The sequence below is a fragment of the Cyanistes caeruleus genome, chromosome 7, assembly GCF_971803275.1.
Source record: "Cyanistes caeruleus chromosome 7, bCyaCae1.hap1.1, whole genome shotgun sequence".
NCBI classification, from domain to species: domain Eukaryota; kingdom Metazoa; phylum Chordata; class Aves; order Passeriformes; family Paridae; genus Cyanistes; species Cyanistes caeruleus.
The window spans coordinates 15,766,769-15,789,718 of record NC_141707.1 but is presented as its reverse complement, the minus strand read 5'-3'; the positions used below and the strand labels follow the sequence as shown (position 1 = coordinate 15,789,718).

Genomic DNA, 22,950 nt, shown 5'->3' with positions numbered 1-22,950 from the left:
GAAGGTGTGGAGTTTTTATTCTGCTTCATATGGATGCATTTCGCTTATCTCCTTTAGTGCAACGAGCTTTTCCTAAATGGAAGAAAAGGCACTTTTAGTACCACCCATTCTTTTAATCTGCTCTAATTTCTAGCACAAACTTAAAATATGTTAAAACAATAATTCTTACACATTACTAGTATGACTGAAGATTACAAAATCTGATTAAAGCTGTAGAGTTTAGGATCAGTCTTTTTAAAAGTTTCAATAGTACAAATGAATTATTTTTGTCTCACTAAGTGACAAGAAGTTCATGATGAAAATAATGCTCAATGATGTTTTATTTTCTGAAAAATCCCTAATTCTAGTAAGGTCTGGCATTCATTTATGAGGAGTCACAGCCATAAAAATGCCAAAAGATATGTCTTCTAGCATAGAAATACACTGAATACCACATAAGCAAAATCAACATAGAATGTGGAAACATTAAACAAAGGGCAATATTTCTGTTTTGCAAAAAGCCTGCAGAACTTTGGAGTGCAAACTCTACACTTACATAGTAGTGTAAACTTAAAATAAGTAAACTTATTTTATCATCTCTTTTTTGGGCAGAAGAACAGTTGTCTGTTTGTTTCAATACACATATACTACCTTACACTTATAAATACCCTGTTTTTACTGTGCCTAAGTGCACGTGTGCTGTTTGTACATCTAACACTTAAAGGTTTCAGTGTTCCAAGTTGTATTACAATGTGCCCATAGGTGGCAGAATGGGCATACACGAGACTCAAGAAACCCTTACCTGAACCAGCTCATGGGATAAGCGTCCCAGAACATTTTGGGTCGTTTCATTAATTTCTAATTCTGTCATGACTTCCCAGTTTCCATTCTGGAACCTCACTGGCATAGAGAAGATAATTCCTTCAGGAATGCAAAATTGACCTGAAGAAGAGGGGGAAAAAAATAACAAAACACATTATTTCTGATTACATCACCAGTGACAACACTAACTCCTACAGACTTGCAAAAATCTACAACTTTAAGATCTCATTGTAAATGGAGACTGCCTTTCTCAATCTACAGCTTGAAAAAGAATGTCCTTTTTACTGTAACTTTGTACTTTTAGTTAGATGTGCATGAATCATAGCATCAGATGGGTTTGGGCTGCAAGGGGCCTTTAAAGGTATCTAGTTCTACTCTCCTGCCATGGGCAGAGACATCTTCAAATGTGTCTGAGCCCCATCCAACTTGACTTTGAATGTTTCCATGGTTGAGGTGTCTCTCACCTCTCTCAACCTGGGCAGGCTGTTCCAGTGTCTTATCACATTCATTGTGAAAAACTTAATTATATCTAATCATAATTGACCCTCCTTCACTTTAAATCCATTAACCCTTGTCCTATTGCAACAGATCCTGCCAAAACGTTTACGCCCTTCTTTCTTGTAAGAACTTTTAAGCACTGGACGGTGTTATAAGAGCCTTTTCTTCTGTAGGCTGAACAACCTCAACTCTCAGCCTGTTTTCATAAGAGGGGCATTCATCCCTGTGATCATTTTTTTGTGGCCTTCCTCTGGACCATCTGCAATAGGTGTCTTTCCTGTGTTGTAATAAAACAATTTCTGTGCATCTTAAAAAAAGGGGGAAAGTAATTTATTTCATAAGGGTTAAATGCCTGCTGTGAAATATTCCATTTATTGGTTTACATAACTACACAAGAAAAACACACTTTCATAGCCTAGGCTCTAAGAACTACAAAGAACTCTTGCACAAAACACATAAATCAGAAAAACATTTAAACTAAAAGACTACGAGATAATCTGCAAAAACACAATATTAACCTAAGAGACGCCTGTAAAAAGTGAGCATTATCATAAGCTCTATTAGATTTGGAAATTCTTATCATGAAACAAACTCCTGGCCTCACATCATTTGTTTTACAAGTTTTTATTAAATTAAAAACATTGATTAAAAAGTAACATTATAGATAGGGGAAAGCTACTATATGCAGGGCAAAGCTACAAGAGAACATGTGAAGCAAAAATAGCTTTACCTTCACTAAATACTCCCACAGAAACAATCTCCTCAGAAGGAGAGCCATGGTACCAGTATTGCAATACCGTGGCTACCGCATGAGCGGGTAATATTCCTGTACAATGGGACATCCGGGAACTCAGTGTACTCTGTGCAGACAGAAATTCTGAATGGATCCACTCACTACCAACAAAAAAATGGAGAAAAAAGGGATGAAAAACTAAGATGACTGCAAGAAGAGTAGTTTCCTAGAGAAAAAAAGAACTAAACCTGAGGAAAGAAAATAGTCAAAACTTACTCAAACTTCACTGCTGAAAGCAAGGCATTTTTACAGAGAGAAAAAAAAAAAAGTCTAATAAAACTTAGCTTAAAAATAACCAGTCCTACTTTCCTATGAAACTTAGGTCATTTACTCAAGTCATAACCTCTCTTATTTTATATGTAATTTAATATTTCATACGTAATTTATATATTACTGTCTTATGTAAAAACCCAGCCATGAATCAGTCTGCCTGTGTGAGACTCAGTACAAGCCCAGAACACAGAAATGTCTGCTCTCCAGTAAATGCTAAGTCTAGACCAGAGTGGGAGATCCAGATAGCCAGGCCTGGGTGTATGTCACATCTGCTGCCTCTCACTGCACCCACCCCTTCTCTGCTGCTGTTCTTTCCACAGGAAGTTATCTACCTGCTAGGTTTCCTTTTCACATATATTAACAAATCATCTGTTTTGGGAAACTGACAACTTTAGTATGCTCAGGCCTATTCCAGGTAATTCAGGTACAAATATCTGTTTAATACTATTTCAAAGTTCCTTTATGCAAACTAGACATCTATCTAAGTCATGACCTGGACTTCCATTACTTCCTATAAACTGCTCATGATATAAGAGAAATCCACTTAAAATGTAGGAAAAATATAGTTATAAACAGAGTTGGCAGGAGTGTCAGAACTAGGCACAGCACTAGGAACTACCCAACTTCTTTTGCAGATGAAATACCTCAGTTTGTGTTTTCCTTTATGTACAGTGCCAGTCAGTAAAGACAAATCTTAAAAACAAAAACCTTTATTGATGTTTAATTACACAATTCAGATAAACTTGGATTAAAAGCAGTTATTTAACTTTACTCGAAAGAAATAAATCTGTACTGTACCTATCATAAATCATATTCAACAAAGGACGTGGAAAATTAGGAGGTCCCCGAATAGCACAGTCATAGCCATAAAGTTTTGCATGTGACAAATCAATGTAGTTAGACCCAGTAATATTGCCCCAAACAATCACATCTTTAACTCCTGTAACAAAGGAAAGTGAAGAGACAAATACTTTAAGAAAATGAGCTTCAGAAATCCTCTTCAAAATGAATTATTCAAATCTGTGCCCTGCCTTCCTAGCAGAAATTATTTGATCTGATAAATGCAACCAAGTTCTTGTAACATTAAACTTCATCACAAGCTGAAAAAGGAGCTTTAATTTATATCATGTTACTGTAAATAATAGTCAAAATTTAACTCTTAAAACAGTAACAAATCATATTGAAAACATACAGCAACCTTCCTTATGAAATCCTGTAAAAGCAAATATATAAACAATAACAGCAATAATTAAAACAATAAAAACTTTGCTTTGGTGAAAAAGGATTTTCTCAAAAAACTTGTTGATCGGCGGCTATTCAGCCTATTAACTTGCTTTTCCATTTCATTAGGCTCCAAAATATCTACACTTGTCATCAATGACCAGTTCTAGCTATGCATCACTTACGGAATCCTGATGCTGAGCAGACTGTCAGAGCACACCTTTGCTATGCAGTGCAAAACTGTGCAAATATAACAAAGGTGTAACAATTGACCTGAAAATGAAAGTTAATTAACCTCAAAATAATATTACAACACAGTTCTACTTTACTGTCATTATCTGCACAGTAGTATGTTGCCATGTTTATTCACAGCTCCAAAATAACAATGCACTACAGAGTGCAAATGCAGTCTTGAAGTCCTAGTTCCCAATCTGCAAAACAATTGTCGTCCCTAGCATATTTCCAGCATGAAATATACACTGGAGTGGCAGGGCTGCATCTCAGAGCAAGCAAAACACACTCTGGCATTCTGTAAAGCCAAGAAATTCAGTGAGTGCACTGCTGTGCATTTCTGCATGCACATCAACTGTGTTCTGGAATGAAATATGTACTCCCGAAGGTCTGCTGAATTCCCCAAATGCTACATAAACATTCACCTGCTGTGTTCACATTCAGCTTCCTGGCCAGCATGGCTTTAGCTGCACTTTCCCAGGATGTCGCAATGGCAATGATATTTTCAGGCCTAATGGACGGGCCATATGTCCTTAACATTGTTGCCTTAAGGTTTGCAAAGGTTTTTCCTGATGAAATTACTTTGACCTCACTCTTGGCATTCTTCTCAATCAAGGGAGCATACACTTGGCAGATCTCACTCACTTCTCTGATGTGGTTCTCACGGGATTTGACTTCAAGGTTTAAGGGCACATCATCAAGAACAATGATAATATCAGCATCAATAAAAGCCTGGTCTATTTTTGTGTGCTCTGAAATACTGCGGAGAAGTGGGAATGCCATGTCTTCAGCTTCCATTACAATACCGCAAAGAATTTCCTTAAACTGGTCAGTGTCAAGCAAATGGATGCTGATTTCTGTGGTCATCCCAAACACTTCTCCATTTGCCAACAGAGGGATCAGATGATAACAGATTGGAACTGATGCGCTGGTAAGAGAGGATGTAAAAAAGTTGCAGTTAACAATGAACCACTGCTTGTTTGGAAGTATTACATAAATACAAAAGTGTTAATTTCTTACTTAATTACATTTGAAGACACCACTAGCTTGCATCCTTTACTGCTCTTTTTGTCATTTTAACAGGTTAAGAATTAAAACAGTTGGGTTCTCCTTTCATTTGAAGGCTTCTCCATCCTGTGCATCTCAGCTGATGCCGTCACTTAAAAATTGATGTCTTGAACCACAGTTTTTTAATGTGCTCTAATAGGACTACTAGAAATACAGGAATTTCTTAAAGCTCCAAGAGACTTTACCTACTCTGATATTTCCAACAACACTTAATGCAAGACAGTTGCACTATAAAATTTCTAGCTTATTTTGTAAATACTTGTTTTTCCCTAAACTGATGTGAGGTCTAAATGATGCCTGTTCATACCCCTCATTTGAACTGGTGTAAAGCATAACAAAACAATAAATTATTTCTAAGTTATATACTAATTGGTCATAGTGAGGGCTACAGAACCCAAGTCAAATCATCAAATTACAGGGATTTGTGCTTAGTTTCAGATGGTTACACCAGTTTTATGCGATAAGAAAAAGTGCATTCCTCTGAACAGAGTAGAAGTTCACAGGTACTCTCTTCATTCCCACCTGGTAATCCAGATCTGCATAGGCTTGATAAGACTTTTAATCTCTTCATCCTCTTTTACAATTTCAAGATGTGCCTGCAGGTTCTCCTCAGCAATGTCTAACATTTCTTCCATCAGCATCATGGAAGTGATGCCATAATATCGCTACAAACAAAAGGGATGATCTCTAATCAAATGATAGCCCAAACCCATCAAGGTATTTCTAACAATAGCTTTATTTTACATTTGAAAGAGGAAAAAGGAAAAAAAATGTTGTAAAACATGGTCTTACAGTATTAAAGGCAGCTTATTACCTGAGCGTATTCCAGAAAATCATTAAGTCCTCCCAGAAGCTGACCCTTCCCTCCACGGTCCAACAGCTCTCTCCAAATGATAGGAGACTGTCTATGTTCCCATCCATTTGTTTCACAAATGTCATGAAGCCACTGCTGATGTAAACATGCCCACCAGATATTTTAATACATCATATTTGATAACATTTAAACATTACAGCTATAATCATTCTTACTATTTCCTCTCAATATATAATTACAAGGTGCTTCAGAATTTATGCACCAGTGGGTACAAAATGGGGGAATAACACAAAGCAAGGTATGGTGATACACTGGGATAGCTCACCTCAAGGTCTTGATTTCACTTAGTTGTCTTAGTGGTACAGAAGCGAGCAGTGTTGTGAAGCAGCAAGTAATCTGAGGATTCTTACTCAGCCACAGAAGGTAAGTAAGGTGAAGAGGTTAATTGCTTTTTACTGAACTGCTCAAGTTACTTGGTGGAGGTGTCAAGCAAAATACACAAGGTAATAAATACCATAAAACTGTCTATGTCATGGAATAAGACTGCAGTTTTTTCAGAGCCTTATAGGCAGCATGTCTGCAGCATACGTACTCAGAAAGGCCCATCCACACTTTAAACAAATATGTGATATTTGTTTTTTACTTCCACTGTAATTCAAAACTCTTAAATGCCCCAAAGGCTCTTGACACAGAAGGTATATGTAATCACAGTGGTAATCACAGTAATCACAGTGGGTAAAAGATTTACAGATTGAACAGTCATTTATACTCAAAAAAAAAAAAAAAAAGAACAGAAAACCAAGCAAGCAAGCAAGCAACCAAAACCACCTTGAACTTTTTCTTGACATAATACAGCTTTAGGCTAGTGCATACTTTGTGGCTATCTTCTGTGGTAAAACTCAGAGAAGTCAGTTGCTCAAAACATTGTAACTTTTCCTCTGGCTGGCTCTCCTAGCCAAAGCTGCTTCTGCAGCACCTCTATCCACACAGCAAACCACTAATAGAAGAGAAGAAGAAACCTACTACAGATAAGCACATTTCTTGGTTTGTAGAGCACTGGGGCACCTATCGGCGGCCTGATTTACAATTCCTTACCTCCCACTTGTCAGGCTGCTGAGTAATCTTGTGAAACCTGAAGTTGGGCAAGTTAGTCTGGAGATAGTCAGCCAGGAGTTCAGCTTTGGCGTAGTATGGGCAGTTTGCCTTCCCTGTGAACATAGCAACAGCAGCACAATTGGATGATTTTGTCATTCACCGATAAGAGCTTAAAAGAGTAAACGTTGTTTAATGTGAGCCAGCTAAGGAAGGGTAATTCTGCAGGTGAAACAGACTCCCGAGCCAGCGTCCAAGGGGCCGAGGAGCCCACTCCTGGGGGGACAGCAGCAGGGAGGCTGACGCCTCACCGACAGCATGAGGGGGAACGCTGACCCGGGACCGGCTGAGGCTGCGCGCCGTGCGGACACGGCTCCCGGAGAGCCCCGGCCACGGGGATGAGCCCGCAGAGAGGGGCAACTGCGGCAAGCACGGCGAGCTGCCCCCGCCCGGGTCGCGGTACAAGGTGCTGCCGCCGGGACTGCCCCACCCGGGTCCCGGCTCCCCCCTCACCCGCCACCACGAATTTGGCCATGCGCGCGCCTCCCTCCAACGGCCGCTTCGGCGTTGCTTAGCAACGCGCCGCGCGCCGCGGCAGTTTGTCCCTCGGCACGCGCCGTCCGTCTCGCGCGGCGCGCCGGGAGCTCGCGGGTCAGCGGGCCCGTGTTACGGTGGTGCCGCGTGCGAGGTAACTGCGGCCGCCGGCAGCCCCGGCCCGGCCCTGCCCGGCCGGCGCCATCCCCGCCGTTCCTCCCGAGTGCTCCGAGGCGCTGCGGAGCCGCCGAAAGGTCTCTGTCCACGTGTACTGTCCCGGCCTGCTGGGCAGCGCTCCCAGGGTCAGCGGGAAGTGATCCCGGAACCCAGCGGCTTCTCCCCGGCGCCGGGAGAGCGAGCGCCCGCGGGTGTGCAGTGAAGGCGGCTTTCCCTTATGGCATGGCAGGCAAGCTGGGACAGGCTGGCGGGCGGGATCCCGTTACCCGCTGCTGGTGGTCTGTAGGGGCTCTCTAGAGCCCCGTCGGGAGACGCCTGTGCATGGGGAAAGGTCCTCTAGGAAAAGGCTCTGCTTCCCGGAGCAGGGAGAGCAGCAAGGAGGAAGCAAGAGTTGATGCCCGGGCTGTTCTTGCGCTGAGATGTTTGACTGAAATGTAGGAGACCAAATAAAAGCCTCTCTGCAAACCAGTTTCCGGGGATCTTTTACCAAATCTTCTCCCTTTTTGTAAGAATGCACAGATTTGGCAACTGAAACGGTGGGAATTGAAAATGGTAACTAATCCATAATTTTCAATTGTTTTTACAGATGAGTGATCTTGTGCAGTTTCTCCAGAACTGTTTCCACTGGTAGAGTCATTGGATCCCTTACTTTGAGTTGGCATTTCAAATCTATTCATGAGGCATTAGTAGAAATGAATAATAAAATAAGTTATTTGTTAAATACTGTTAGATGTGTGCATAGGTACGGTTCTGTGCTCATTCCCAAATCTTCAGCCACAGCAAGAAAACACATTTTGTGGATTGGGAGATACAGAGATCCCTTAGGAAATGTGAACTTCAGGAAACTACTTTTAAATATTTTGCCTTCTCTGCATGGGTCATCTCTTCGATTTCTATCTCAAAAGACAGATGTTTATAGCACAGGTGCAGAGGCTTTGGTGAGTGAGAAGGCTTCCCAGAGGTCCTTGGAAGTTGAAAAGTTGGATGATTCTGGGAGCTTCAAACCGAAGCATGTAGTGAATCATAGTGACCCATTCTTTACCAGTCTCCGGAAATGCACCTGTCCTTCCGATGCGCTGGACTTGGCTTCGGAGGCAGCTGTTTCCATTAAGCACTACACAAACTGTTTAACCATGGCCTGGAGGCTCTTCAAGAACCTGTCAGAAGAGCAGCAGCGCTACGAGAAGCAGTTGATCTTTGAGCACCCGGCTTTCAGGAAGCTGTGCCAGCAGCTGCTGCGCGACGCGCGCAGGATGACGCGTGGGGACCTGGTGTTCAGCCTGCACGCCCTGGTGAACATCGGCGTGCCACAGAACACGCTCCTAGTCCAGACCTTGGTGAGGGTGTGCCAAGTAAGTATGAAAATCCTTCTCCTAAATTTGGGCTGAATTACCAGTGGGTCATTCTGGGAAGCTGTGCAGCATCAGATAGAGTTGGATTACATCCATCGTTTAGTCTGAGGTTCCATGGAAACAGTTCACATATTGATTTGTGTGTCCTTCTAATTTCCTTAACTTTTGAAACCACTGCCTGATTTCAGATTTAAAAGAGAGAAGTTTCAAAAATCATTACCACTTCCAAAACAACTATTTTTGCCTGATGTGAGACCTTGTGGGCTCTGCAAAATTAAAACTTGTAAATTGACTTTTGAGGGGAAAAAGAAAAGGGCAGGTACAGATTAAGAGTGGTCAGTTTTTCTTTTCTGAAACTTTTACTGGTTTGAAGTAATCCGACATTGTCAAAACTTTTAACAGGAGAAGCTCAATCAACTGGATAACCGATGTATCTCAGTTTTGGCAACTACGTTAGCAGGGATGGATAAAGACAAGAATGTGAGCGCTCTTCAAGCTGGATTACAGTGAGAAAAACACATCTTTTGTGTCCTTTGTATTTAAATGTTTGAATGCATGTCAGAAATCATCAAGGATATGTCTACAGATAAAATACGGTCTGTGTTTTTAGGATTTAAATGATCATGTGAGGTAAGAGCTGTGTTAGAGAGTGAATTTTGGCACTCTTTGCAGTTTCAAGGAGGAGGATTTCCACTGATAAAGAATTCTGTAATGCAGGGTCTGCAGGGGATTGTGTTCTGACTGCAGCTCCACCAGTGTAGTTTTCTTGTGGTGTTGATCAAGCCCCTTCACATATCTATCCCTTTTTCATCTGTGTGCAGACAGGAGGTAATGAGACTATCTTGCTTAGGGACCTGTCTGATTTTTCATGATAAAAAACATTGTTTAACAGCCTGGGAATATTTTCTTACAGTTTAGTAAGTGAAAATTCAGGTGAAGACTATTTGTGTCCAGCAAGTCCCTCTGTGTAGTGATTTATCAGAATAACTTTGGTTTTTTTCTGAGCACATGTGATTTACATGTGTAACCAATCTGCTCACTCCCATGAGATTGATTTTACTGAGGCTATCACAAAACTTCCCATGGATTAGTACTTTTGACCCTGTATCACGTTCTACTTTGAGAAAGTGGATGTGATACCCAAAAACCAGGTTTTCCTGGAAGCGCAGGTACACAGTTCTTCAAAGTTGGTAGAAAGCAGGAGTCCTTCTACAGTTTTATATCCTGATGTCTAGAGCTCTGGCCCATTTGCAGGGATGAATTTCACTGCCTTAGAAGGTGACACTTCATATTTCTGTAGGTGTGTTTACCTGTGCAGGTATACTTAAGGGTGGTTCAGACATAACAATTACAATACCACCAACTGAGCCAGAAAAGGAGGTGCTAAGAGCGCACATTGATCTCTGTGTTATCTCCTTCTGTTGAGCCCCCAGCACTCTATTTGGTTTTATTTCTCACTTGCATCCAGTTGTTATCTGGGTCCATTCCTGAGTTTCTTGTCTCTTTCAGAACTTGTCTGCACGTGGATGTGCAAGATAAAAAGATAAGATTTTTAAAGATAAAAATGTGCAATTTTCTTTCTCTGCAGAAGGTTGTTAATTCCTTGGGGCTTAACAGCATTCATATTTGCACTGTCACATGTGCTGTCTGGTCAGGTCCCCCTGCTGTTAAGTGTATCAGCAGCAACATTCATCTATTAGATTAACATTAAGAAAGCATTTATAATTGTCTCCATGTGTAAAATATCTGTGCTAAAGCTATGTCATGCAGAGTTAACGTTAGCATTTCAAAAAAAGAAAGATGGGAGAGGAGCCGTGAAGATCAATGGAGGTACTTACCTGTTTCTGCTGAAATGAGGAGAGCTCTTGTGTGTGTTTCCTCATCAGGTTACTAGTGGAGCAGCGCATTTCAAGTATCAGAGACATCTTTATTCTGCAAAACCTGATGAAATGCCTGGGGAAGGATGCTCCAGTTTTTCTGAAAAAGAAATTAGAGGTAAAGTTAGTTGGAGGCTCTTTTTTACTCCCACAAAGCCAGTGCTCTTCCATCATTTATAAAATGTGCATAGTTCTTTGCAGACACAGAAAGTGTAATAGAAAGGTAACTGTATTTGCCTAGCTATATCTGTAGGAAGAACTTAGATTTGGAGGCTGGTAACAAAAGGCATTGAGGCAGTAAACTAGCAGTGCCCTCCCCTCTTTGGATTGGCCACATGGTGTTTCATAGAAACACTTACAGGCTGTTTCCTGATTCCCTTTCCCAGCCTGTGACTGAAGATGAGGTGACGGAAAGCTGGTCTGAGATGGGGCTGTGTCCAGTAACTGTACAGGGCAGGAGGATTGGTGGGAGCGAGATGCCAGAACTCCCCAAGCTCGTGATCTTGTTTTTCTGTGTATCTGATAGGTCCCCATGAAAATACAATGGCTGGGAGCAAGCTGTAGGTTTTATAGCAGGATGTATTGGGTTTTGTCCCCTGATGTAAAAACCCTTTTGGAAACCTTCTCTTGAACAGGGCCTGCTAGTGTTTTCATCACGTAACTGAAGGGCTCTGACATCAGAGGTTTTAATAGCATTCATGAAATACCATAAAACTGAGAGGAAAATAACATTTGCACTTGTTAACTAAAGGGAGCACTTAATTTTCTGAGCCCACAGGGTGCTATTTTTTTTTACAGGGCAATTTCTTATGATAGGTGCATTTTGTATTTAACCTCTGATATGTATTTAAATATAAAATGCTGTATTTTAACAGCCAATATAATTTGTAGTTTCATTTTCACTATCACTTATATCAATCAAGTGATGGCTTTGATAAGTGAAATATCCTTTCTGGCATCAGAGCTGACCTTCTCTGCCTTAGTCCACATTAGTAGCTGGTTGTTTGGATAAAATACAGCCCACTCACATACTGTTGAAACACTTTGGAGGCTTACAGCTTCCATGCATGTGCAAAACCATAATTGGACTACTATGAACTTTTAAGTTAACTGTGTCTGTTTTATTTCTGCTACTTTCTTAGAAGTTGGTAGAAGATGTGTATTCACAGTATTTGGAAATGACATTTACTGAGACTTTTTTCTTTTAAAATAACCATATAAAGGCAAATTGCTGGAAACTTGTGTAGTGACACATTTCTAGAGCACTTGACCTGCTATAATTGTGTATTAAATAATTGACAGTAGTTATTATATGCTTTTACTGTTTTTTGCTTCTTTTTCTTTCATATAATTCTGAACTAAGGACTTTGGGAAAGTTTTGGTGATTATGTCTTCACCAGAAAGCAATGATAATATACCTGAAGAATGATGGATTTAACAAACTCTGGTTCACTTTAGATGGCAGTTGTGAGAGAAATAGATGGTTTGACTTTTCCGAATGCTCTGCGTATGTTTTTCGCTCTTGCTGCAATGAGTTATTGTTCCCTTCCAATCCTGAATCCCTGCAGTAAAAAGATCCAGGGTAAGAAAAAAATATGTTAATTAAATTTCCCTTCCTTATACCAAATTCTTCCTAATTATTGTCTCATATCACTTTTCTGATTTCCTTTAAAACTCAGGAAACATCTTTGTTTTACAAGATATTATAGTTATGTGGAGCCATTTGACAAGCAGCAGGACAGAAAATTACTGATCAATAATAAAAGCAAATAGCCCTTGTCATCTCTGCCCTTCTTAACATTTATCTGAATTACATATTTTTCTTTACATTTTTCTGTACACAAGATCTATAAAAAAGAATTTAATTTTAGCAAGGAAAAGAGATTTCAAATAAAATTTTATAACAAATCTGAATTGGAAATTGACAGCTTACAGGATAGATTGGTGACTTAGTGTGATTAATTGGTAAACTAAAGGGAGAATAGCATTTCCTTGATTATTGGATTTAATTATTGAGTACTGCTTAAGATTTAACCTCATGCTGTAGCCCATAAAAATATTAAATGAAAGATAATGCTTTTATCTCTTCTCTATACCTTTCCAATACATTGCTTAAGTATATGTGGTCAGTATGTGTTGATTCATGTTTAAAATACATAAAAATTTGTATCTCAAAAAGCATGAAGGTAGCATAATGGAATTCATAATAGAAATTACTCAGAAGCCTTAAGGCTGCTTATACAGTCTTTATTTGTCCTGGTTGTTCATATATGATAGGACACAATGGTTAATTGCACATCCTGGTTTCTCCCATAGGACTTTCACCACACTCAGCACACAGGCCAGGTGGCAACACAGAGGGAGGAGTGACTTTCTTCAATGTTTTTTTAGTACATGCTGAAAATCAAAAATCCCAGAACAGATGACATCCTGGGAACACAATCTTCTTACTTATTTTGTTAATTTTTCCCCTTTTACTGATTAATGTATTGTAGCTTGATTCTGGTTCAGTTGGGTTTCTTCTGTCTCTGTTTCTTAATATGTTTTAGCTCAGTTGAGCTTTGCCTGGCTAGTCACAGTCTTCCACAGTTTCTTATCATATTTTTCCCCTCCTTCATCCCTTAACCAAACTGTTCCCACAATGTCTCAATGTCTTCAACCTACATCCCCCATTGCTTTTTATAATTTGTCCTTCTTTGACTTTTTGTTACAGAAAATGTCCATGATGTTCCATTTCGGCAGTTAATTCTCATTCTGGAAGCTTGTCACACTCTCCAGTACCGTAATGTAAAACTGTTTTCAGCATTAGCAGACTATGTTCATTCTACTGCCTACCTTTGGGACAAAAGACAGGTAAATTTTTTGAGACCAAACAATCTGTAGCAGTACTAATAGAGTATTTGATGCTTCCATCTTTCTTCATGTTTGTGCTTGATCTTTGGAGAACAAATGTTTATGGATACCAGTCTGATGAAGCTGACAGTTACATTTTTTAAATGCTGTTCTATTTATTGATAAGTAAAGAAACAAAAGTATTGGAAATTTTGCTTTCATTAAAAATGTCTTCTATGAAGTCAACAGGTAGGATCAACTTCACTGATTTTCTTGACTTATAAAACTATCTTTTCTTTTAGATAATCCTTTTTCTCTCTGCCTGTGAGACACTTGGCTTTCAGCCTACTGAATTGCTGGATATTTTTGCTGAGAAGGTGACAGAAGACCCTGATTTCCTTAACTTGAAAAACCTTTTGATTGTTCTTCGAGTGTATTCTCGACTCAACCATGTTCCCAGAGTCCAAAAGCACCTGTAGGTTTTCATTTAGATTGCCTGACAATATGTTACATAGTCATTACAGAATAATGTATTGTAACTAGTATTTAATTTTATTTGTGAAAGAGCTCAATCCTGTTTCATTCATCTGTAAGGTAAATTGCTGTCTTTTCATGTTTTTTTTAAATATGATTTTTTTTTCTCTAACTGAAAGACTAACCAGGTTCTAGACTGACGAGGCTACTAAGTCTGTTGATAGGTAGCTGTATCCTCAAAGTAAGAATCAAACACTAATGTTTAATAATACAAAATACAATTATACAAGATAATAAAGATTTCTAAGTTGTATTTTTGTTTGAAATATGTATTTTATATAGCTTTATTTGTGTACTTACATACTTTTCTTCTCCTTTTGGAAAAGGTTTTTTGAGACTCTTCATAGTTGCTTAAATAAGTACCTGCCTCAGATTTCCAGCACAGAACTGCTGAAGGCAGTGTATTCACTTGGCATCTTAGGATATCTTCCCTGCCGTGCACTTGATGAGTTGCTGCAAAAGGACAGCAAGGGTGAACTTAGAGCGTCAGGTCAGACCTTACTTTGTCATGTTCTTGTTTTAAACAGGATGCCTGTCTGTGTATGTAATTTGTTGTAATTGTGTTAGAAGATAGAAATTAAAGAACACAAGCATGATTAATATTAAATTTGAAGTCCTTAAGACAAAGCTAATGTAGTGATGGTGATCTGAGTGATCTGGGTCTGCACTGGGGAATCGGGCTTATTGTCTTGGGCCCCATGATGGCAACAGTTTAACAGTAGGTGTGCACTTCAATGTAGGAAGTCTTTGCAAACTTCAGTACCTGGAGTTGTGAGTAAAAGTGGGATTTGGAATGCTCATAGTTATAGTAAGGTCCTTGGAATGGTTTGTAGAAGAATTTGGTTTCCACATTACAATTTTGTACAGCTAGTAGAGTAGTCAAGAGGAATTTGCTATGCTAGAATCGACTATAAATGATAATAAAATGAAAAATTCTGTGGGATAATATATTGCATGTAATATTTTTTGTATCTTTTTTCAGATGATCTTAAAGAACAAAACACAGTGATGCTTCGCTGTGTGAAAACGTGTATGGAGCTTGACAGCCCTTCTTTCACAAAGCCTGCATTTGTGCTGACTGAGAATTTGTCCTCATTAGTATCTCTTAATCTCAGAAAAGCTCAGGAGGCACTGATAGAACTTCTGGGAGATGAGAACATGTTTCGGCAAAATGTTCAGCTGCCATACAGATATCATATTGGTATGAAGTGATATTACTGTCATATTATTTTTAATACAGATTTATAATCCCCAAAATAATAAGATGGTAATAAGTTTCCATAGGGTGCAAGTGATTAAAAGTTTAACACTTTGAAGATACAGTCTTTTAACAAATGATGTCATTGATTGATGAATATACTTTTAATAATGCTTCTGTTAAAGTTTTTAAGTCCATTAACTAAAACTTATGATTTCTCTTGTTTACAAAACTACTTTGGACTTCTTTTCAGGCATCAGTAAGCAGATGTTAATTGTACATAAATCAAATGTGGGCAACTTTGAGAGAGTTGACATGTTAATACCAAATCATGCTAGAAACAAAGCCAAACAGCAGCTGCCTTTTTTTTTCTTTTCTTTTCTTCTCTTGTTTCTTCTCTTAAGTTCTGGCTAAGATTTATGCTCTGCTTTCATTTATGAAATGGGATATGACTTCTTTTGGTTTCTCTTATGTTTTGATACTGCCTTATTGCCTTTTTTTTTTTTTTTTTTTTTTTTTTTTTTTTTTTGCCAGTCACCCAGCTTACCAGTTCTTCTGTACTAGTAATAACTTTATTCGTAAATATTTCTAATGAGGAATTGGACTGGGGGAAAATCTGAGTAGGCATGACAGACAGTGATCAAGAGCAGTTTCTTTAAATGATGATTTCACTCTGTAAACTTAAGTCTGCAGTTTCAAGAAACTAATTTTTTTCTTGAGATGGGAAAGCTATAGCTTTATATTCATTGCAGGGAGGGAAAAGCTATCAGTAATAATTCAATTATTAGAGAACAGCAATTAGAAACAGACCACTGATGGTGTCTGTTAACTTTTTCAAATGAGCTGTTCATTTGAAAACAATTTGAGCAATTAATGGGTTCAAATGGCAACATTAATTTTAACCTCTTGCAGAGTTAAATGTTTTGTTGTTTTGTTTTCAGATTTTGAAATCAGAATGGATTCAGACAGAAAGAAAGTGCTCCCCGTAGCTCCAACAGATGATCATCCTGACTCTCATGTTCAGAGGTGTCTTTTTTTGCATGTTATTTTTAGCATGCTAGTTTTATTTGCATGTATCCCATCCAGTTACTTTGGTTCACTGATTTGCAGAAGCAAAGTAGATATCTCAGTTGTTATTTGTGCTCACTGGGCTATCCAAAAGTTTCCATACCAGTGCAGAGCAACAATTCATCCAGCTCCATACCTTCCTTTAACAGAGGCTAGCATTTAACATTTCAGAGAAAGAGGCAGGAAACATCACAGTGATCTGATACTCTTGTAATGAATGCAGGTAGCAATTTTTAAAAAAGTGTTTGTCCAATTAAACATTCAGTTATTCTCTCAAGTCTCAAAAATTTACATCTCAGTGATATGTTATGGCAGTTAATTCAGCTACTGAAATGTAATTTGAATATAAAGGATCATCATATCCACATTTTAGGTGATTAATTTAATCTTGTGTAGAAGACTGACCTCTCAGTAACTGAAGCAGGGACATATATCATTTAAATAATGCTTAAGCAGAATTGGGTAATATTTAACATTTATGTGCTGGATCACTGCACAGCAATGTATTTTGTACAGTTTGCTTTTTGATAAAAGGAGAGCTACTGAATTGTGTAACAGAAACTCAGTGTTCCAAGGCATTCAGCTTTCCTCACCCTTCCAAATAGGTTATAATGGCAGGAAGTGACTGATTCTGAATATCATTAGCAAAGGATCAAAGTAAATGCAGGATCTGTCAAATTAATGGAGAATGTTGAATGATCTATTCCCTTCTCATTGTGGGAGAAGTGGAGATCTAAGTACCTAATTCTGCTGTAGGTATTTGGGTAGATGCTGGTACTTGTGTGAACCTCATGGAAGAAAAGAATCTAAATTAGTTAAACCTGAAGAAGGAAGAGGATAATGAAATTTGTGCAGTCCTGATATTTTTGCCTACCAGAAAGACGCATGTATATTCTGCAGTGCTAAGGGACATCATTGAATCATTGTCTAATAAATGATTATTCTGCATTTGTACAGTGAAGTCTTCTTACTTTCCTTGTTTGCAGGTTGGCTTTTCTGTTTGCTCCTATGTCTGCCTTCTGTCTGGGTACAACACACCCCCGGGGGAACTTGGCAATGAAGAAGCGGCATCTAAATAAACTGGGCTATCGTGTGATTCTGGTGAGAGGAGCTCATTACTGTCTCTGTTTCAGTCCTGTTAGCAGCACAGTGATGAGTATGTTTGGTAGATCAGGCCTTGTTTTACGAAGTATGAAGGTTCACCAGGAATGGTGGGCTTTCTCCAGAATGATAATTGTGTATCATTTCTAGTTAGAGGGTAGTGATGCTATCACTAGGGAGAAAGAGAGAGGGACTCTAAAAGACAAGCTACTACTTACCATTAGCAGTAAATAAATCATTGAGGGGAAAAAAAATCAAGCCACAAATTGCTTTGTACCTGAGAAACTAATGTGTCTTTGGCTTATTTCCCCGATTTTTATAGAATCAATGATTCAAGTGAACTTGTTTTCAGAATACAACAACTTCCTGTGGCTTTTTCATTGTAGAGTGCTTGGTTTGTAGGACAGGGTAGTTTGGACAATAGAAGTAATGTACCCTGTCCTTTTACTTTCTTACAGATCCAGAACAAGAAGTTTCAGGAAATGAAAAATGAAGATGCAATTGAGTTTTTGAAAAGAAAAATTTATTCAGAAGATGCTTTCCCTTTTCCTGAAGCAACTGTGCAGGATAATAATTAAAATAAACTAATTTTGTGTCTCCTGATTTCTCTTTTTCTTGTGTAATTACTGTAAGGATTTTAATAGAAGAGATAAAAAACTTTATACACAACTGCCTTCTCCACTATATTACTGAGTAAGAAAAGTTTGCGAAATGAACATTGCCTGCTGATAGTGGGGGCTTTCTTTTGTGAAGTGGGAGCAGATTTTCTTTAGTGGAAGGAAATAATTGATCTATTGCTGTTACAATGTCTTAATTTAGTCTGTACTTCGCTTACCCTCCTGCATGTCCCTGGTCAAATTTCTCTTGAGCTGGGCCAGGGAAAAGATTTCAAGTGCTGTTGGAACCTGGCCTACAGTTAGGCACTAGAAGGATTTCCTCTCAACTATATAGTTCTTTATGTAGAACTGTATATGGTAAATCAGTAAATAACTAAGCCTAAGTAGCATATTAAAAGATGCAGTCATGTGGAAACTGCAAGAATCAATCTCCCTCAGTTTTCAGAAGTTTAGGCAGTTAAGCCTGTTTGCTGTGGGCTTTTCCTTTTGAACCCTTTACTTCACTGCTACTGTAATAGATTTTGATGCTTCTCACTGCAAGAACACAGATCTGCTGTGTCTTTATAAGCTGACTCCTTCTCTCTGTTTCTCTGTTTCTCTGATATTAGTAGCTCCACAACTATTCAAAGAGGTGTTGCAATACTCAATTTGTTCATTACACCCTGTGATGCATCTGCACTGACCTGTTATGCAGTGGTGCAATTGATTATGTTGGCAGAGCTCTAGAACTGCAAAGCAGCTTTGGACCTTTGATAGGAAGGAGCAGAGAGAACTGATACATCTTTCCTGTTCTTGGTAACATGTAAGTGACAAAACTGCATTTTGTTCTGCTGGAGTTGCTCATGTTGGTAACAGCTTGCTTGTTTCTTCGGTGTAATCAGATCTTCACTCACAATTTTGCTGTAGCAGTCACAGGCCCATGGGCATGAAGGGAAGCAGGGAATCAGCACTACTTTATACAGTGACTCTGTGCTGCCTAACCGTGGTGCCCTTGCTTCACTTGCTAAGCTACAAGCACTGTGTTCTTTGTCTTTCTGAAGTAGCATGGACACATGGTTAAGGTGCTGCAATGATGGTATAAAAAAAGGTATTACAGTAATGAGATAAGGTGGAAAGAAACAATATGCTTAGAAAAATTTCAGTGCCCAACTTTTTGTGGAACATGTAGATAGAATATGGTGCATATTTATGTAGGAAGCAATGCTACCAGAACTGCACGGTCACCTCTCTAGCATAGAAAGCAGAGAGAGCTGTTCAGCATTTCAGTCTCTGAAATGCAGCGCATGCAGAAAAACAGATTTGAGGAAATTGTTAAACTTAACAGCCAGAGCAGAGGTCATCTGCTTGACTGGATGAGAAGTTTGTTATGCTCCCTGTTTGGATCTTCTACTTTAAGGAAGCATTGTCCGTGAAGCAGGCTAGTCTGTGCTGTTCTGTTGTTTGAGCTGGACTCGTGGTCCCAACTGGCACTCGAGGATGTCTGAGATATTCTGTGCTCGAGGGCCAGGTAGCACACACAGCTATGTTTGAGAAAGTACTTGGTGCTGTTCAAGTGGAAAACTTGCAAACCAATACTGCAGTGTCAGCCATGGCTCTTGCCTGGGCTGGGGAGCTGCTCCCTCCAGCTGCTCTGAGCTTCTCAGTCAGGTCCTCAGTTGTAGGTATGTAAATTCAGGGACAGAACACAGGCAGGGGAGCCAGCAGCCTGGACAGAACTAACCACCAGCGGGCACAAAATGGCACAGCATGTTATTAAATTAGCTAGTCACTATATATTCTTTCTTAAATGCCTTGTGAGTAGGTAGAAACTTATCAGTGTGGAAGTGTAGTAGTCTGTTGTAAGGATCACCTTGCTTACTAAAGTTTCTTGCTCTATGCTCTCTCAATAATTTATGTAATTTCTGTCATCTACACTGATTCAGAGTTCCAAGCAGTATGTAGCTACTGCCAGAGACTTCAGAGCTGTGAGTTTCTTGGATCTTTACATATGCTAAAAGCTAGTCTGCTGAAAATAAACCCATATTTTTCAGGTGTCTAACTTACGTAGTAAGGAAGATCTAATCCCCTGTTCAGTGCATTACAATCCATATTTAGAATACCATTCTCCTCTCCTGAATCATTACTAAAATAAGTGGGAGACTCACAATGAGGATCAACAATAATTATTTTGCATCTGTAATTATGGGGTTTGTCACTGCATGGAATGCTTGCTGTGGAAGGTGCAAAATCCCCTTTCTAAGCCATACAGGTACAAAATAAATTATTTTAGCTGACCTGTCAGTGAGGCTAACTAGAGATGTAAGCTGCATCTTTTTCTAACATTTTCATAGTCTGCCTCCAGGTTCATGAACATGTGTTGCTAACCTTTGTTCACACTTGGAACACTTTGTAAGTGCAGTGGCTGGAAATTGTTTCTCAATGAGGACTGTATGGCTTTGTTTCATACTGCCCATGGATGTATCTTATGAATGGATGAAACCCAGACATTTGCTGTCATGTTTGACTGACTAAAGGTACTTAAAGGGTGTATTGAATCTATAGCAAGCCAAGGTTCTCAACTCCATGTGGAATGAAAATAGGTAATTCATTAAATAAACTAAATTGCTGAAGCAGGGGAGGATTTTCAATGAACTGAAGGCTTATTAAAGAAAGTATAGGGCTTGGAGTAATTATGTATCTGTGACTTAAAGACAGGAGACTCAGCTACAAAAAGCAGCCATCTATTTGACCAGACTCTAGGAAGGCACTGTAATTTATTCCTGGGCCACAACAAAGTCAGGAAAGTAGATGCATATCTTTCCTTCATTCTGAGCTATGAAATACTGGACTTCAGTATTTGTCCTGCCAGTCTCACAGAAACAAATACTGCCTTTCATGATTCCTGGTTTTTACATGCTCCTTGCTGTTAGACATTATTTCATTCATAAATCTTGTCTTATAATAAAACAGTAAAATGTCATGATAAAACTGAATTATCTGGTAATTTTTTCCTTGAGAATAATGCGTATACTGTTTACCCTGTGAAATCTCCACGTCATCAGAAGGCTGTACATACAAAAGGGTGACAAGGTTAGATCATTGTCATATATCACAAAATCAAAACACTGAGAGAAGGATTTACAAATGTAAGTTACATGGCAAATTTCAGAGGCCCAAGGATCCATGTTAAGCATTGCAGGATGTGTGAAGAGGTTTAAAATGAAAGCAAGAAACAGGCACAAGATGTGGGCTGCAAAGGTCAGGAAATTTCTTGCATTAACAGAAAATAAACAGGTATCATCTGAGCAAAAATGAAACCAATTTTGTGAAGCAATGCAAAATGAGAACAGTGAGTGTTTGGAAAAACAAATTTTCTCCATAAACAGATGGATTTGCATACCCTGATGATTTGCAGTTCTCTCCTGCTTGGATTTCCTCATGTTTAAAACTACTTTTGAACCCTAACTCCAGCCTCAAGGTATGAAATATTCTGTCCACTCATTTCACGAGAAACACACAGGAAGTCTCTTTAGAATTTCCACCTTGGTCTCAAAATGATAAAGATACTCATAAGTGACTGGGAAAGAAAGACTAAAAGTTCATTGCAAGAGTGTGATTTTTTTTGTTAAGAAATAAGAATCTAAACAAACTGGATCTTGAGTTAAAGGCTGTTTCTCATGTATTACAACTGTTTCTGCTTGGACAAGAGGTTTAGTAATGCTTTGTATGCAGAGACCTAGAAATGTGGCTCTGGATAATTGGTAAAGCAAAGAAAATACTAATTGGCTTCCCCCACCCCCTGGTCATTGCAGTAAGTATTATTGTATATTGCCATTTGTTAATATTGAGCTATTCTCTTTGCACACAAATGTCAGTGCATGTAAGCTTGCATGAACTAGGTTCCAGTTTCAATACCCTTTTACTGACACTAGAATATTGGAATTAAAATAGAACTGCAGAGCTCAAAAATAGGTGGAACATTCACTCCTAGGTGAAATGTGCTGAAATCAGTTATTTCAGAACAAAACTGGAGCCATAGTTATCTGATTGTTGTGACATGCATAGTTTTAAAGGGACTACGGTACTTAAACGTAGGTTTTACTGAACGTGTATATCTTGTGGTATTGGAGTTTTTTCTGTAGTAACCACAGTGATTTTAGTAGTTCTTCATCTCTTTTAACTGATGCAAATATAATGGAATTCTGAACTATGTTTAAAATCAGTCCTTCTAGTTGTAGCAGGTTTTCCCCCTTTTTTCAGTATTTCTTGGCAACAATGATATAAAGTGAAAATAATGACTGTGGTGGCAATTGTAAATAATAATAAATTTAGCCAGCCAGCCAGAAATAATAAAAAGGAGAATTTGTATTTGTCTGCAGCAAAAGTCCTTGTGTCCACAGATAACCAGTGAGCTTTTTGTTTCATCCTATTTCCACTCTCCAAATATGCTCCTATGAGTACTCCAGTAACATTGTTGCCATGGCACCTATTAAAACCTGGATAAACTCTTGCTTTATGAAGCAAGATGAATTTTTTTTTTTTTTAAACAGGAGAATTTATTTTCACTTTTCACTGCTATAGGTAAAGGACTCTATCCATCCCTACAGACAGGGGCATATTTTACTGAACATTCCTGATTCTTGAGTGGGTGTTATAGTTTCTTCTTATCAATTCAATCCACAAAGGACACTTCTGAAATCTTCTGTATTTCCCCATTTGATTTTCATGGTACATATTCTGCTGCACGTAAGATGTCACCTGTACTTGATCGTGGTTTACAAAGGTGGCGAAATATGTGGGGACTGTGGGGAAAGGGGGAGAGGTTCCTCAGCTGGTTTAGATTAAAGTCAGGGCACTGCAGTAAATATACACCAGCTGAGGCAGTGGCTC

General features: G+C 38.9%; 2 protein-coding genes across 12 annotated transcripts; one reads left to right on the top strand and one right to left on the bottom strand.

The window, feature by feature from the left end:
* Positions 1-7,397, bottom strand: MDH1B (malate dehydrogenase 1B). 7 transcript variants are annotated; one of them, XM_023930873.2, is made up of 9 exons: positions 7,305-7,397; positions 6,795-6,907; positions 5,700-5,834; positions 5,408-5,550; positions 4,243-4,745; positions 3,164-3,305; positions 2,030-2,193; positions 782-921; positions 1-72 (listed from the first exon to the last, which is right to left on the bottom strand). In XM_023930873.2, exons 1-9 carry the CDS (start codon positions 7,324-7,326, stop codon positions 16-18), a joined length of 1,419 nt encoding a protein of 472 aa, XP_023786641.2. In that variant the 5' UTR covers positions 7,327-7,397; the 3' UTR covers positions 1-15. The 7 variants fall into 7 exon arrangements, 5 of the variants coding, with proteins under 5 accessions (XP_023786641.2, XP_023786642.2, XP_023786649.2 ...); XM_023930874.2 differs by having other exon boundaries at positions 5,700-5,831; positions 7,305-7,394; XM_023930881.2 differs by having other exon boundaries at positions 7,128-7,326.
* FASTKD2 (FAST kinase domains 2) lies at positions 7,365-18,067 on the top strand. 5 transcript variants are annotated; one of them, XM_023930864.2, is made up of 12 exons: positions 7,365-7,579; positions 8,089-8,854; positions 9,257-9,360; positions 10,741-10,849; positions 12,190-12,313; positions 13,445-13,584; positions 13,866-14,038; positions 14,424-14,587; positions 15,080-15,298; positions 16,237-16,321; positions 17,350-17,464; positions 17,923-18,067. In XM_023930864.2, the coding sequence occupies exons 2-12, from the start codon at positions 8,195-8,197 to the stop codon at positions 18,040-18,042; spliced, it is 2,013 nt and encodes a 670-aa protein (XP_023786632.1). In that variant the 5' UTR covers positions 7,365-7,579; positions 8,089-8,194; the 3' UTR covers positions 18,043-18,067. The 5 variants fall into 5 exon arrangements, with proteins under 5 accessions (XP_023786632.1, XP_086753457.1, XP_086753456.1 ...); XM_086897331.1 differs by having other exon boundaries at positions 7,385-7,479; XM_086897330.1 differs by having other exon boundaries at positions 7,410-7,731.
* The last annotated feature ends 4,883 nt before the right edge of the window (positions 18,068-22,950 follow it).